A 16,912-nucleotide genomic window follows, 5' to 3' on the forward strand; every position below is an offset into this window, starting at 1 on the left:
ATAGTGAAATGTGTGGGTTACATATAAATGAATATCAGTCCTTCACTTAACCCCATATTCATTTATAAGTCATTTTGAGTTTATTTTGGGTCATCTAAATCTAGAAAAAACATCTTTCTGTGCCATTCTCTGACAAAAGATGTTCTGTGGGGAACAGAGGTTAAGAGGTCACCTTAGGAATTTCAGTCTGGTTCTGCTAGGTGGGGGGGAAGTCAATCCAAGGATCTTGTTTATTACTCTCGTGGGTTTACATGTGCTGGCCGGCATTGCATCTTGATTACTTGGCCCCAATTTGACAATCTCTTTTCCGAAATGAAATTGTCAATAATTGTTCTAGAGGTGTTAATGTTGAAAGCTGTCTGTGAAAGAGTTGGTTGGTTGGTTATCTTGCTTCTGACTCTGGCACTAGGAATGATTTACGACCTCCTGTTGCCTTTCTGAGGAATTCGGCTCGTGTTTCAACCTCTTGATCGACTCTTTAATTTGACTGGTTTCTGGTCTGATACCCTACATTGAATATCAGATCCCTTTCTACGAAAACACTTTTTGTAAATAATATGATCACTGATCATAAACTAGATGTGCTCTGTTTGACAGAAACCTTGCTAAAACCTGATTATTACATTATTTTAAATGAGTCCACCCCCCAAGATTACTGTTATAAACACAAGCCATGTCCAAAAGGCAAAGGGGGAGGTGTTGCTTCAATTTATAATTTTTTTTTTAGGATTTCTCAGAAGGCACACTTCAAGTATGATTCGTTTGAAATAATGGTGCTTCATATAACATTATCCAGAGAAACAAATGTTAATGATAAATCCCCTATAATGTTTGTACTGGCTACTGTATTGAGGCCACCAGAATTGTATAAACTTGTTTAATCATCTAAACCAACAACATGTATGTTAGACCCTGTTCCATCTAAGCTCCTAAAAGAGGTGCTTCCAGAAGTCATAGATCCTCTTCTGATTATTATTAATTGCTCATTGCCATTAGGATATGTCCCCAAAACCTTCAAACTGTTATTAAGCTTCTCATTAGAACTAGTTCTTCTCAAGAACTAGTTAATTATAGACTGACCTCAAATCTCCCTCCCTTTGACACTATTGACCAGTCCCTCCAGAAAAACTCGAATTTCTCGAAAAACTCGAAACAAAATCCTTGATTTTGCAGCACGTTTTCTTAAAAAATGCAATGGAATATGTGGGATATTTGCGTGAACTTGCAAAAACTGCGGTTTGATGAAAAAGAGAAAAAAAGATGATTCCCCCAACACCTTTTTCTCAATTCGGTTGTTAAGTGATGACGTAAGAAGCGCTGCTTCTGGGTCCAAGCCTCAACTCGCTTCACTTGAGAATACTACCCCAGCAGCCGTTTATGAGCACTGTTTATTCATATTAATCATTTAAGCTAAACGCTTTCAAACTTACGGTATACACTACAGTCTCCATGCTCACAGCGTCCCAAACACAAATAATTTTTATATATTTTTTTTATATTTATATTTTCATTGTCTGGCTATCTGGGACTTCGGTATGATGATATGACATCAGACTCAACAAGCGAATAGGCTACTACCTTAATGTAAAGAGTAATTTCTTATTACTTCCTATGATAAGCGAGCATCCTAAATCACAGAATATTTAAGTTGCAATCTATTACTGCAAGGTAAATTATTTTACATACTACTAATATAATTACAACTGTAAGTTTTTGGTACTGTTCTGTAACAAAAAAAGTGCAATCTTACAACTGTAAAGTTGCATCAACTTCTAAATGAAACTACAACAGTGTTAGTAGCCTAGTGAGAAGGGGTTGTTGGGGGAATCACCTTTTTTTCTCTATTTCATCAAACTGCAGTTTTCGCAAGTTCTCGCAATATAATTTGGCTCCACTGTCATGCAACAAATCGGGAAACTGCTTTGCGCGTTCTTTTGCACTTATTTTTGTTGGCAAATAAGAATGATTTGCGCGCTTCAAGTTTCACCCTGGTTTCACCGCAGGGTTTGCAGATGATGTTCATGTCACGTAATTACGTCACTTCATAAGGTTCCCATGGCAATAGGGGCAAAATGGCGCTTTACTTGTGTGAAGTGCATTAGCATGGTTTAAATCATACTTATATGACTGCCAGTGTTGTGCCTGAACGCATTCATCGAACGATAGTTCATGAACTCGTTCATATTTTGGGCGAACGTGAACTGAACGTGCTGTATTACAGTTTTTTTCAGTCACTAACAAGCATTTGTCCAAGCAGTTGTCACATTTTCAAAACTCTAAACACAATTAGCACAGCATCGGTCTATTGTGGACATACCATTCACACATTTCATGTCGTTTTCACACAATATGGAGTCATTGAACACATTTCCACAATGCTTACATTTTCTGAACAGACAAGCTATACCTCCCAACAAAATTATGGATCGTTTTTGTAGTATTTACAAATGTTAACACACAACATCCCACAATAGCAAAAACAATGTTCCAAACCTTAGAGACAGTATAAAAACCACTGCTTCTGCAATGATATCAGTTCAAAAACAATATATCTTAGCTGATTTATGTTGTGTAAATTGGGCCAACCACAACTGATTCCAATCTGGCTTAGACTCAATGGCAGGGGTTATTTTTTTCAATTACATTGACACTTATACAACAAAGGGAGGACTTTGGAAGAGTGATGTTTTTGGAAAAAAGAAACAGAAAAAGACAAACACTGTAATGTATGGACAAGGAAGAGTAAGAGCAAGGGGCCCAGTAAGAAGAGCAGGAGCAGTGAGAGATGCAGTGAGAGATGCAGGGGCAGTGAGAGATGCAGTGAGAGGAGCAGGAGCAGCGAGAGAAGCAGTGAGAGGAGCAGGAGCAGCAAAAGGAGCAGTGAGAGGAGCAGGAGCAGTGAGAGATGCAGTGAGGGATGCAGGGGCAGTGAGAGATGCAGTGAGAGGAGCAGGAGCAGCGAGAGAAGCAGTGAGAGGAGCAGGAGCAGCGAGAGGAGCAGTGAGAGGAGCAGGAGCAGTGAGAGGAGCAGGAGCAGTGAGAAGAGCAGTGAGAGGAGCAGTGAGAGGTGCAGGAGCAGTGAGAGATGCAGTGAGAGGAGCAGGAGCAGTGAGAGATGCAGGAGCAGTGAGAGATGCAGTGAGAGGAGCAGGATCAGTGAGAGGAGCAGGAGCAGTGAGACGAGCAGTGAGAGGAGCAGGAGCAGTGAGAGGAGCAGGAGCAGTGAGAGATGCAGTGAGAGGAGCAGGAGCAGTGAGACGAGCAGGAGCAGTGAGAGATGCAGTGAGAGATTGTTTTTACTTTACCCCCCCTCCCCCCATATTTTATCAGGGCTTTTTGCTGTTGTTGTTTTTTTGTTCAGAATGCTCTTATTTCATGGATATTTTGTTCACTGTAAGCAATACTGTCAAACCTTTTCTGTTCTATCATATCGTGTTTCTACTGTACCTCCTGCAGTAAACAGTAAAGGAAAAAAATAGCTTTTTACTGGAATGCTTTTGAATGTCAACATTACTGTACATTTGGACATACAGTTCCTAACCAAGAAATTTTGTGTAAAACAGTGAATTGCATGTTTTGCATGCAAATACCTGTAAAACTGTGACTGTAAAGTCTATGCAGTTTTTGTAATGTCAACAATAGCCAGTATTTTGAAACCTGGTGTACTTTGATTGACTGCATGTACCTTTTGAGGTGAAAACAAGTGTTATTCTTTGACAGTATTATTTAATTTTGAGTCAGATTTCCAGTGTTTTGGTAAAGTTTGTGTGTGCAGAGAAAGATGTGTTCTATTTTGAAATGAAGATTTAGTATATATTTAACAAAATGTGTTTTTGAGAAGAAAATTATCCATTTGGCCAATTGTGTTTTGTAGGTGTTAGTCTGTGTTAAGAGTTTAGAAAAAGTATCTGATGTATGGTTAAGCGCTTGTTAGCGATTGAAAAAAACTGTAATATGTAGCGGAAAAACACCCAATCTGGCAACACCACCAATGTCGCACCGCCTTCCGCGTCATGCGTGATGCGTCATCAATAAAAAAACAAAAAAAAAAACATGGAGGCGACAGCAGCATGTAGCAAGGAGGTGTATGATCATTTAAAAGAATTTTATGATGTTTATGACAAGGTCGGTGAGAATGGGAGACAAAGCATTAAAGCAACAATGGGGAAATGCTGTCCCCTCAATGCTAATGTAAACCCTGGTTGGATAAGGATTCAAAATTGGATATGAAGAGGAAATCTGACGCATAGCTTCATTGTTAAAACTGATAAACTAATTGCTGTCTGTGATTCTATATGGGCTGTGGCAATAATTGTGAAAAATAATAGCTCGCAGCAACATATGGAAAAAACGAACTATGAACTAGTTAATTTTTGGAACTTAGTGAACTTAGTTCAAAATTTTGTAGTTTGAACTATGAACTGAACTAGTTCATTTTAAAATTTGTGAATTGAACTTTGAACTAGTTCATGTAGAAATTGAATTTATCAACACTGATGACCGCCATCAATTCGTAGCAGTGAATGAAGATGTATCATATCAATCACAAGTGCAGTATGGAGTACCTCAAGGGTCAGTACTAGGGCCGCTACTATTCATGCTTTACATGTTACCCTTGAGAGATATCATCAGGAAACATGGTGTTAGCTTTCACTGTTACGCTGATGATACTGATGATTTTTTCGTGGCCCGGTGGAACATACCAATTTGAAAAACTAATGGAATGCATAGTCGATATAAAAAACTGGATGAAGAGTAATTTCTTCTAAATTCTGAAAAAACAGAGGTGTTTATTATACGACATAAAAACCTAGCACACTGTCTAAGACTTGATGGCTGCTCTGTCAATTCTTCGTCATCAGTTAGGAACCTAGGTGTGCTATTTGATCGCAATCTTTCCTTAGAAAGCCACGTTTCTAGCATTTGTAAAACTGCATTTTTCCATCTCATAAAAAATATATCTACATTACGGCCAATGCTCTCAATGTCAAATGCAGAAATGTTAAGAGACCAGGACAACTAGAGCCCCAGATACAGATCCCCAGTAGAGACCTTGTCTCAGACAACCACCAGGACAAGACCACAGGAAACAGATGATTTTTCTGCACAATCTGACTTTGCTGCAGCCTGGAATTAAACTGCTGGTTTTGTCTGGTCAGAGGAGAACTGGCCCCCCAACTGAGCCTGGTTTCTCCCAAGGTTTTTTTTCTCCATTATGTCACCGATGGAGTTTCGGTTCCTTGCCGCTGTCGCCTCTGGCTTGCTTAGATGGGGTCACTTCTTCTACAGCGATATCGTTGACTTGATTGCAAATAAATGCACAGACACTATTTAAACTGAACAGAGATGTCATCACTGAATTCAATGATGAACTGCCTTTAACTATCATTTTGCATTATTGACACACTGTTTTCCTAATGAATGTTGTTCAGTTGCTTTGACGCAATATATTTTGTTTAAAGCGCTATATAAATAAAAGTGACTTGACTTGACTTAGTTGGGGATACTTCATTTCCAGCTATATCGTTGGCTTGATTGCAAATGATTGCAAAGATACTATTTAAACTGAACTGAGCTGGATGATCACTTCACTGACTCCTGGTGGAATGACCTGCCCAACTCAGCCTGAGCAGCTGAGTCCTTAGCCATGAATGAATGTCTTTTTTTTATTGTTATTATAAACGCGCACACTGATATTAGGAATAAGAATCCTCTTCAAGAATCTCTTCCATCTTTATTTGACCCTTTAACTCTAGCACTCTCTATTCTAATTCAATTCTTAAAAAAAAAACTTTTCCCTTTTAAATGTAAACGTAATCTAAGTATTGAAGCTCATAACCCATAAGTTTTAAAGGAATAATTTCTGTAAAAATCTTATTCCACCATTTCAAAGATGGTTATTGATACAGGTAAAATATTTTTTTTTTTTCTACTGGCAAAAGCTATCATATCCAATTTAAATAGGATAAAGGTAAAAATGTTTTGTTTAAATAATGAATTACATTGTTTTCGGAGTTGCACTATTAAAAGCTATTCATAAAAGGGTCCACTGTACGGTTTAATATGTATGATTATACATGTTTTATGTTTACTGCAGGCTGGTCACACCACATAAGTTTAATTTGATGTAAAAATAATTATCCACTGCATACAGAACTGTTTAAAATGAGTTGCTACAAAGATAAAATCAAAGAAACATGCTTGGCTTGAGACCACAGAAATTATACATCACATTCACATACACCCCGATTGGACACCCACTTCATAACACTGTCACCCCAGGAGCTGCAGTAAAACAGTCAATAATGCATGGGACAAGAGTAAGCGAAAGAGAAAGAGATGTTTCCGTATGCACTGCTGTTAAAATGTAGATGTTAATCTTATTCAACATAAGAAATCTGTGATTTAAGTAACCCACAGGATTTTTTACTGTATTGCATAGTAGCAGTACAATTTGTAACACATCCTGAAGATTCTTCCCTTTTTCTTCATGGTTTTCAAGACATTGCTAAATCTGTGAAAATTTTATAGTACATTTCTCATCAATAAGCCACGTTTTGAGGTATTCTTCATGACCATAACACCAACATGTTGGAATTAGTGGCATGCAAATGCTCGAATTAACTCAAATTAGGAGTTTTTTCATAAGAATGAACAAGGGTTAAGGTGCAGTCACACCAAACTTTACGTTCTTTTATTTCAACATTAATTATTCATATATATTTGAATATATTTGAAATATATTTGAAAGGAAATGCAAGTTCATGTGTATTTTGGTTCATTCTGAAGTATATGTTTGTTGAAATCTGTCCTGCAAATTTGCATCAGTTGAAGAACTCTGGCCAACAGAAGATCAATATATCAATGTGACCTACAGGCAAAAAAAAAAAAAAACATTCTTGCAGCATTGCTGTAAAATATAGTAGATTGCATAATTTTACATTTTAAATGTGTTACAAACCATCCAGTGTCCATATAAATTTTGTACGCTGTTACTGGCATAATAGTGAATCTGGCTTTAGCAAACAAACACACACAAACTACATCTTATGTGCATCATAACTGTAACTTGTGAAGAAAAAACCTAATGTATATCAGAAGTAAAACAGAAGATAAAAGGTTAGAGTTAGGGTTTCTACCAGACACTCAAACAAAAAAGGAACCTAATTTCCCATATGACGTGTGAAAATTTTCCCAAGTAGATTTTGGTTCCTCTAAGCTATTTGAGCAAATCTGAGCTGTTCATCATACTTAGGTGACATATTCTTCCATGAACTGTCCCTGGTGTTATAAAAATCATGGACCACACTGGCTAACTGGACCAGCAGCATGATCTATCAAATTCAGCTTTGTTGTATTTAGTAATTTCATCTCAATAAGTTTGTGTGTGTGTGTGTAGGAGCATTTAACAAATCATTTATGAGCACAGGCTATATTTTATGTAGTATTAATGAATGTGCCAAGTAGTATGTGCAATTTATTTTGGTTGTTTCAGCTATGACAAGTCTTTAAAAGCCTGAGTATTAAAATAACATGAACCACAAATCAATGGGAGCTGAAGAATAACCTGTCTAAACTCTGATTAGATGCATTGATATTTTTTCTAGTGCCAAACAACATGCACAATGACAGAAGACATAAAGAAAAAGTAAACAATTTAAAAAAACAAAAAAACATGAATGGTTGGGAACAATGTTACCCTTTACTTATTGAAACATTTCCTTGAAACATTTTAGTTACACTTCCACATTTGACAAAAACACCATATATCCCCTTTAGCATTCAGAAAACATTATTGTAAATATGCACTGTAGAAATTAAAACAATTATTTTTATAGTTATATACATGCATAGACACACAGGTTGTCCAATTCTGCTCTCATATGTTCAGATGGAGTAATGAGTAGAGAGAGGTGTAGTCACGTGACTCTGGTCAGTCTGGGGTCACATGATTTATGTTTGCAGTCACCTCAGAGAGTTGGGCAAACTTCTGCTGTACAAAGTTACGATAAAAGTGTTTCAGGCTTCATTTGTGAAATATTGAAAGCTACGGAGGGACACTAGATCGTAAAGGGGCAGTGATACTATGGGAATACTAACCATAAGTCTCAAGGTAATGTGTTGTTACAATATGTGTGTTGTATATTGAGATAAGAACTCATTTATTGCTAAATGATCTATCAAAAAAACAAAAAAAAACAACTTAAAGATCAAAAGAAAAAATGACTTTTTTTTTATATATATATATTTTTAGATTCTGAATGGATATAATATGCTTTAAATACATTTATTTTCTTTATTTTGGACAGAATTTTTCTTTTGTATGTGTTCAATTACCTTATTTTTTATAAACGCAATGCCTTTATTAAAGGTTATTTGTACAGGTGCATCTCAATAATTTTGAATGTCGTGGAAAAGTTAATTTATTTCAGTAATTCAACTCAAATTGTGAAACTAGTGTATTAAACCAACCAACCAAGAGAACCTGCAGCCTTATGAGGAGTGTCAAGCAAAATTGATTTAGGAATTTGAGTGAACTTCACAAGGAATGGACTGATGCTTGGGTCAAGGCATCAAGAGCCACCACACACAGACGTGTCAAGGGATTTGCTGAACCACAGACAACTTCAGAGGCGTCTTACCTGGGATAAGGAGAAGAAGAACTGGATACTTGCCCAGTGGTCCACAGTCCTCTTTTCAGATGATAGCAAGTTTTGTATTTCATTTGGAAACCAAGGTCCTAGAGTCTGGAGGAAGGATGGAGAAGTTGCTTGAAGTTCAGTGTTAAGTTTCCACAGTCTGTGATGATTTGGGGTGCAATGTCATCTGCTGATGTTGGTCCATTGTGTTTTTTGAAAACTAAAGCCACTGCACCCGTTTACCAAGAATTCTTGGAGCACTTCATGCTTCCTTCTCCTGATAAGCTTTTTGAAGATGCTGATTTCATTTTCCAGCAGGAATTGGCTCATGCCCACACAGCCAAAAGCACCAAAAGTTGGTTAAATGACCATGGTGTTGGTGTGCTTGACTGGCCAGCAAACTCACCAGACCAGAACCCCATAAAGAATCTGCGGTATTGTCAAGAGGAAGATAAGACACATCTGGCTGAAGGCCACTGTCAAAGAAACCTGGGCTTTCAGACCACCTCAGCAGTGCCACAAACTGATCACCTCCAGCAATTAAAAGAACCAAAGGCTTAAACTACTTCAGTCTTTGTTTACTGAATTTGTTTAATACACGAGTTTCACAATTGAGTTGAATTACTGAAATAAATGAACTTTTCGACAACATTCTAATTTATTAAGATGCACCTGTATTTGTTCTGGACAGTGATTTTTAGAGATGCCCTAGATCACATGTAGGTCCAAAAACGCCCATGACTGAATGCTTTACTGGGTTTGAACCAAGGCCTATGTCTAGGGAACAGATTTGTACATTTACTCATGAGTTGCACTGTGTGTGTTTTCTTTGCAGAACATTGTGTTGGTCCACTGGTTACTGACAATCTGGTGAGAGTGTGATGCCTTTCACTTTCTATTTTCCATTTTCCCACACTAGCCTGAGGAATTTCTCTTTCAGTGCAGTGCATTTTCTGTAGTAGCAACTGGAGATCACAAATATGCTTTTCATTTAGGCGGTACAGTACTTCTAGCTTGATTGCTCCAACAGTAGAAAAATGTTTTACTATAACATTTATGTATGGATCAGAGGACAAATAAGTGCTCATTTGCTATATTTAAAAAATGCATTACTATTTTATTTATTTATTTTAGCAAACTGAGTTATATTGACAACCCTATTTAAAACAGTAGTTTGAATGCATGTTTGTATGCAGGGCATGTTTTATCAGCTGGCTTCCTACTTCTTATGTGTTGGCGAACGTGAGTGTTCTTGCAGTGGGAGTGTGGGCCATTGCACAGAAAGATTCCATAGACGCTATATTAATGGTAGGTGTGATTTATTTTTTATCCAAGAAGAATATGATTTTTAGGTTATAATGACTTAAAGACAATTTAATTATTAACGTTGACAGATGAGAAATCCATAGCTTGAGTCTTTTTTTCTGTAAGGTGCAGCTGTCGGTAAAAAGCACCCTCTTAGACAGAAAAAGTGTGTCTGATTGATCTATAAAGCAAGAAATTACAGTTTGTTTGGTTTTCATGTGCCAGTTAGGGGTGAGTTTATCTGAAATATATTATGTGAGATGTGTGTAATGTGTAATGTATCAAATTTGGTTATATTTGTAAGATAGTTTGAATTCATTTGAATTCCTGATTCCCTCCTTCAATCAGCCAATCAGATTAGAGTTTACAAGATGGCCCATGAGTATGCTGGGATTATGTTTTGACCACCTAATGTGTTTGTGCACAGTATATTTGTCATACTAATATTTGACTCTGCTCTCCTTCATTCAGTTCTTGATCGGGCTGGCAGTGACCATCCTGACCGACATTGTACATTTTGCGCTGTACTACGCTGCGGGTGAATTCCAGTATAAAAGCGTGGCACCGGACTTGTTTCGCTTTAGTGGGGGACTGGCCATCACTAGCCTGATGCTCAAACCTGTTTCCTGCTTATATGCCTACCACGTGTACCGCGTGCGGGGTGGCGAAAACAACTTCAGCTTCAGTAAGTGGGTGACCAAAGGGCCGGGGGAGAAAGAATAATGGGTGACTGATTAATTTTGGTCCAGGGTGCTTTCTGATACATGTGAAAGTCCTTCTGTGAGGTTAAAATGGCAGCATTGTTTGCTTAAAGCAGTACTGAGCCCATTTTTGGCACTATAATTCCTAGGTCACTGAATGTGAATTGTGTATTTCACTCAAAATGGCAAGCAAAATAAGTTAAAAAGGCAAGTAATTGAGTTTTAGGGCTGGTCACAAGGCAGATGAGTGACAGAGCAGCTCACAGGAAAGAAAAGAGACAGACAGCTTGACTGATCACTGCAGTCTGAAAAACAGGGATCAGGTCAGTTTCGACTGATTCCTCACTGCTACATCTTTATTATCTGTGACCTTAGTATCTTAGCTGTTTTGTTGAGGTCTTAATCCATTTATGTTATCCATCATGTCAGAATTATTTCTCTAGGTCTATTATTAAACCTGTAAAGTATGACACATGAAATGAGTCAGAAAAAACAAAAACAGAAAACTTTCATATGTCACACAAAAATCAGTACCATACAGTATGATAGAAAAATATGGACACAATTAATCAGTTGCTGATATTTATATGATCAAAATGTAAGATGAAATCTTTCTATCTGAGAGATGAGATAACACATTAACTTGCCCAGCTTGTGTGTGTGTGTGTGTGTGTGTGTGTGTGTGTGTGTGTGTGTGTGTGTGTGTGTGTGTATGTGTACAGTATATAGACGGTTTTAACTGCAACAACATAAACAAACGTTACTGCGCATGAGCGCTTTTGTGGACCTAACTTAACTTCCGGTAGACTTCCAAATAGAATCAATAACAACAGCCAACCCAGACAGCAACATAGTGTTGGCCCAGACCTGGGCCGAAACTGCTTGCTGTCTGGGAAGTCCCTCTAGAGTAGATATTTTTTGATAAAAACAAAATAAGTTTGCTGCGTGGATCAGGCGGACTTAATGAAAATGCAAATTCATTCTTTGCCAGCAGGAGATGTTTTAAAGCATAGACATAAAGCGCGAGAAATAGAGGTTTCCCCAGTAACAGCTGTATATATATATATTATATCCTGTGATATTCTGAAGGTCATTGATTCACTTCACACTAACATAACCAAAAAATGTAAACTCAAATCAGTATTTCCTCTCCATTTATTCAGCTGGTAAGTATCCATTCTGTACAATAATCAGAACAGTGTACAGTCGATTGTGAGTATAGCAGAAACTCTGGATTTCAGGAATCAAAATCTACTGGGGTTTAAACTGACTGACTGTTAATTTGATTCTTAACAGTTTTCTCATTTTAGATTCAGACCTGTTTTGTGTTTGTCATTCATCGATCGTCATAGTGTTTGTTCCTGTCCTTCATGCTCTTTCTAAAACAGGGAGTTTCCCTCTCTGAGCTGCTGTTTTTTTTAGCACTTCATATTATTGCATTTATATATATAAATATTACAATACAATACAAAATTTACTTGCAAAGCATATTTAACCGAAGTTGACCAAAGTTCTGTACAGAATAGAATAAAAATTCAGAAATAATATGAATAAAACAAGACTATCATATTTAAAACAATAACAAAACAACACTAAAACCAATAAACACACAGAGACAGAAAGATTGACATCGCTGACAAGTCACATTTATGTAGGCTATATAACGCTTTATACATTTGATTGTATCAAAGCAGCTTTACAGTGTCAACAGGAAAATAGTTTTAATAATATAAGTGGACAATGCACAGAAACCTGTTGTTAATGCTGTCCCACAACTTAATAAAATAGCTTAGATGATCGTTATATTCTTCAGCAACGAGGAGGAAAAATCGTAAAAACTTCACTGTCTGAAAAAAGGACCATGGTAAAAGCGGGATAATGCACGGTTAGCTGTGCATTAAAATTATTTTAATTTCCTTGCCTATGGTCTGAGATGTTAGGCTCCCTGCATCCTCTGAACTCAACATAGGACAAGTGGTGTGGAAAACAGGTAGATAAAATATTTAGTATTTTGAAGTTTTTTTTTAAAGTATATTTTTACAGCGAAAAAAGTATGTAAATAAATATATTATGGGATAAAATAAACAAATAAACAGAGTGCACCTTTTGATTGAGAAACTAGGTTAAAACTTATTAATGTTGCCCATTATATTATTTGTTAAAGGCACAATAAGTATCTTTTCGACGCTAGAGGGCGCGTATTCAAAACAAACAAAGAAACAAAGGCGTGGTTTGATGATGCTGTGACTGAATTTGGATTCAAGGGGTTGTCGTCTTCATCCCCACAGCCAATGTAATCCAATGGGACTCGGGCAGAAATCATGTTTATGGATGAGCTAATGATTTATTAATGTATTATAATGAAGCAGGGTGAGGCTGAAAGCCGTAGAAGTGAAACGATGGTGCTATGGACACTGTCACTAGTTGAAATTGCTTATTTCTCTGCATCTAAACGTTCTTCAAAACATTTGGGATTAAGTACACAAGTCAGCAAAATATATAACACTGTTCTAGTGTTTTTTGCATATTTTAATTAAAAAAATCTTATATATTGTGCCTTTAATGTAAGATATTATAAAGTGTTAAAGGGGAAATCTATTGGGTTGGTTGTTGAAACCTTCCAAGAACATTATCAAGAACCACGTGTAACAAGAGGCTTTGTTTCCTAGCTGTATATGGTATTTTCTGCCTGAATGGTCACAGAAGTGCTAATTTACTACAGTGTCTTAGCGGTCAATATTTGCTTGGGTTTTTATTGTGCAATAAAAGGGAATTGTGTTATTTTAAATTATTTATTGACATTGGTGTTTTTATAAATGGAAGCAATAACAAATTGATTTTTTTCTTGATGTTTTGTTTTTACAAAGCACTTTCTCATGCATGAGATATTGGGGCTATAATGTAATTGAGAACATTAACTCTATGCCCGAGTTGCTCACAATGGAGTGAAACTCTCATCATTGGTCTTCTGTGCGATGGTATTTCTACAGTTAATCAATCGTAAGGGAATCATCAGGCTGAATGAAGAAGTTTAGGCTAGCATATTGCTCCAGCGCTACCTGAGTAAATGGCATACTTTGCAGATGTACAGGAGTTATATGGTGATTTAAAAAAAAACTGTATTTTATTGTTTAGCAATAAGTGTTTAATTCACATTACCTCATGCACGTATATTTAAGCTGATATCATGGAAAAACATATGAAATTAATCATACTAAAAAGTAATATTTCTTAGAAAAAAAACAAAAACAAAGATACAAATATCCACAATTGACCCCACCCCTAGGCATAACAGTCAATAGAACATACAAAAATGAAGAAGTGAGATTGTATTTATACCAATTAGCCACCAATTAGCAAAATTGTAAAACATTATGCTGCTGTTCCATTTGTGCAGTTGTGGAACGTCTTTTTTTATTTTATTAGTGTAGCGTAAGTGTAGTGTAGTGTCAGTGTAATTATGAAGTATTTTACAGTCTGAATATATTTTAACAATGCAAACTGAAATAACTTTGGAGTATGCAAATGTTCAGTGTTTTTTATCTTTTATTTTCAGGGTTTCCAAGGATAACTCGAAACAGAGATGAATACCAAACCTTTGACCACCAGGACCAGCCTGGCAGCTCTGCCAACAACCAAGCAGAGGCTGGCAAACCTGGGCCAAGTCCCTGCTAAACAAAGACCAAACCCAATATATAACCAACCATCTTTCTTTGCTGTCAATAATGCATAAGGAATTTTTGTCTGGGTTAAGTTTTTTATTTTTATTTTCTTTAAATATATATATGTATGTATGTTTTGTATTTCATGAAAACACAGTACAAGCTTCAAAAACACAAACGAGAGGTTTTGAGCAAACAATTTAAACAGCTTAAGGGTTGTGAAGCACATAATGTGCAGTTTAGTCTAAGAAAGGTCTCCTGAAGCTGTATTTTGGGGTGTTTGGCAGCTTTTCTGCTGTGTGTCCATCTTTTACTGTTGGTCAGTTATTACTTATAGTCCGAGATGCTTATACTCAGCATACTGTAGTTTTCTACATTTATTTACTTCATTTAATTTTTGTTTGCAGTGAGACTCCAACATCTGTTAATTTTGTAAATATTTCAAGGATTCAAAAGATTGTTGTTAAACCATATGCCACGCAATCTGTTCTTTATATAGTAAAATTCATCAGATTTGTCATTCACTGGATTATTTATTTGTGAAGTTTGTTAATGCTTAATTTGGGCACTAGAGAATTGGGATTTCCTAATTTTGAGACCTATAAATCAAAAGCAAATAGGCCTGCTCAATATTGTACATTGTAGCACTGTACATTGCAGTAACATGAATTCAGATAAAGCAAAAAAAAATTATATATATAATATGCATTCGTGGGCTCATGGATCCCGCCGTCTGTTGGCCTCATCGACATTGCAAGCAATGTCTTCTCGCGCTAGGCTCCGGGGGAAAATATCCCCTTGCATGTCGAAACCATCCATGGATTGCTGTCACCTGTCTGTCATCACAGGTCCGTTCCATTGCCTGCAGAAGAGAAATGCGGCGTGTGGGTGGACTCTCTGCCCAGCTTCCCTCACAGTCAGGCCATGTTGATGACATGGTCCACCAAAGTTGCTCTTATATCATCAGAAATAGGGGTCCGTGCATGGCCTCTTCGACCTCCTCCTTCTCCTCTTCCTGTTCCTCCTCCTCATCCTCCTCTTCCTGTTCCTCCTCCACCTCCTCTTCCTTATGTCTTATGTATGAAATAGAGTGTAGTATGCAGGACCAAGTGTGTTGCATAAAGAAGTAAATGTGTTGCAGAATTGCAACTAGAGTGCAAAGCAGCGCTTTTGTTTAAGGTATGGGTACATGTGTTTGAGGTATGGTAACAAACGCTTCAAGTAGTGTTACTTTAGTCTAAGCATGGGTCTATAGTGTTCAAGCAACGGGCAAAAACTGTAACATCAACACCAACATTTGTGAGACTTTATAACAGCTGTTTCAGTCTGCAGCATCTACATTCTTCTGTTCATTTCCACCGTGGTAAGAAGCACTGATGTGTAGCTCAAATGATATCTGTTCAGATTAGTTCCCACTGACTGCTGGTTTCATATTCCCTTTAGTGATATTACATGTTGTCATAGGAACGCCACCGTGCTCATTTAAATTAGCTTTTGGTTTTGGGTAATGTTCCAATTTTCATTGGCAAGAAAGGTCCTTCATGTGGGTTTCATCATATTGTTTAAAAAATGGGGGTGGTGAAAGTTATTTCAATATTTTAGTATTCAGTATTTTAGATCTTTTTGATCTGTAATTAGAGATCACATTATCAGTACTATCATTTCTTAGTTTGTCATCTTATTGTAGCCATACAGTTAGAAACAAGAAATAACAGACTTTTATATGTATATCAATATAATATTTAATATTGACCTGGGGTGTGTTTCCCTTAAAATCATCGTCCTCTTGTTGTCCCAAACCTGTTAGACCTTCTTTGTTCATCTTTGGAACACAAATTGAGATTTGATTTGATTTAAGATAACAGGAAGCGTTATTTCAGGCTTTCAATGAAACTGTACCCAACAGATTCGGCTGAAGCAAAGCTCGTGATAACAGTTTGAGTTCTTTACTGCACAACTACTACTATCCTGTAGGCACACAATACCTTCTGTTTCTTTTACTGTTGTTCTCTACAATAGCCTGTTTTTGATTTCATGGCACTTTACTTTATAGTCACAAGATGTCATTGCCTCAGCGCTGCTTTATTATTATTATTTTTATCATATTTTTATTAGCCAAAAAAAGTATTTTAATGCCAACAAAGTTACAAAGGGAGTGACACAATGACCCATACTCAGAATTCATGCTCTTCATTTAACCCATCTAAAGTGAACACACACACACACACACACTTGGGACTAAGACTCAAACCCACAACCTTAGGGTTAGGAGTCAAACCACTAGGCCACAACTTCCCCTTGTTGAGATGATTTACAGATCGAAACTGCAGCATCTGTCACAAAAAGCTGAATATGTTTAGTGTGCATTGAAACAAATTACATCTAAGTTTACAGTCTAAATTTTACACGACAGAGAGAAAACCAAGAAATTCCCTATTGTGAAATTTTTGAATTCTACTTAGAGTAAGTTCCCCCTTCTACAGGTTAAAGTTCATAGTTCAAACTACTTTTTAAATGTTAAAACTGATTTAAAAAACGGTTTACAGTAAAGGTTTACAGTAGTTTACAACAGTACTTTAGTTATGTCTTTCCAAGGGGTTGTTTC

At 36.8% G+C, this 16,912-nt stretch overlaps 1 protein-coding gene across 1 annotated transcript; it reads left to right on the forward strand.

The window, feature by feature from the left end:
• The first annotated feature begins 7,981 nt into the window (after positions 1 to 7,981).
• Positions 7,982 to 14,915, forward strand: LOC127967989 (type-1 angiotensin II receptor-associated protein-like). Its single transcript, XM_052568777.1, has 5 exons — positions 7,982 to 8,113; positions 9,475 to 9,509; positions 9,836 to 9,947; positions 10,416 to 10,629; positions 14,202 to 14,915. The coding sequence occupies exons 1-5, from the start codon at positions 8,087 to 8,089 to the stop codon at positions 14,318 to 14,320; spliced, it is 507 nt and encodes a 168-aa protein (XP_052424737.1). The 5' UTR covers positions 7,982 to 8,086; the 3' UTR covers positions 14,321 to 14,915.
• The last annotated feature ends 1,997 nt before the right edge of the window (positions 14,916 to 16,912 follow it).

The sequence above is a fragment of the Carassius gibelio genome, chromosome B11, assembly GCF_023724105.1.
Source record: "Carassius gibelio isolate Cgi1373 ecotype wild population from Czech Republic chromosome B11, carGib1.2-hapl.c, whole genome shotgun sequence".
In the NCBI taxonomy this organism is placed as follows: domain Eukaryota; kingdom Metazoa; phylum Chordata; class Actinopteri; order Cypriniformes; family Cyprinidae; genus Carassius; species Carassius gibelio.

Excerpts from the sequence above, each read along its gene's own strand:
- LOC127967989 (XM_052568777.1), top strand. The coding sequence starts at position 8,087 with ATGGGAATACTAACCATAAGTCTCAAG. Across the intron at positions 8,114-9,474 it reads TACTAACCATAAGTCTCAAG|AACATTGTGTTGGTCCACTG; the intron begins GTAATGTGTTGT and ends TTTTCTTTGCAG. Across the intron at positions 9,948-10,415 it reads CCATAGACGCTATATTAATG|TTCTTGATCGGGCTGGCAGT; the intron begins GTAGGTGTGATT and ends TCCTTCATTCAG.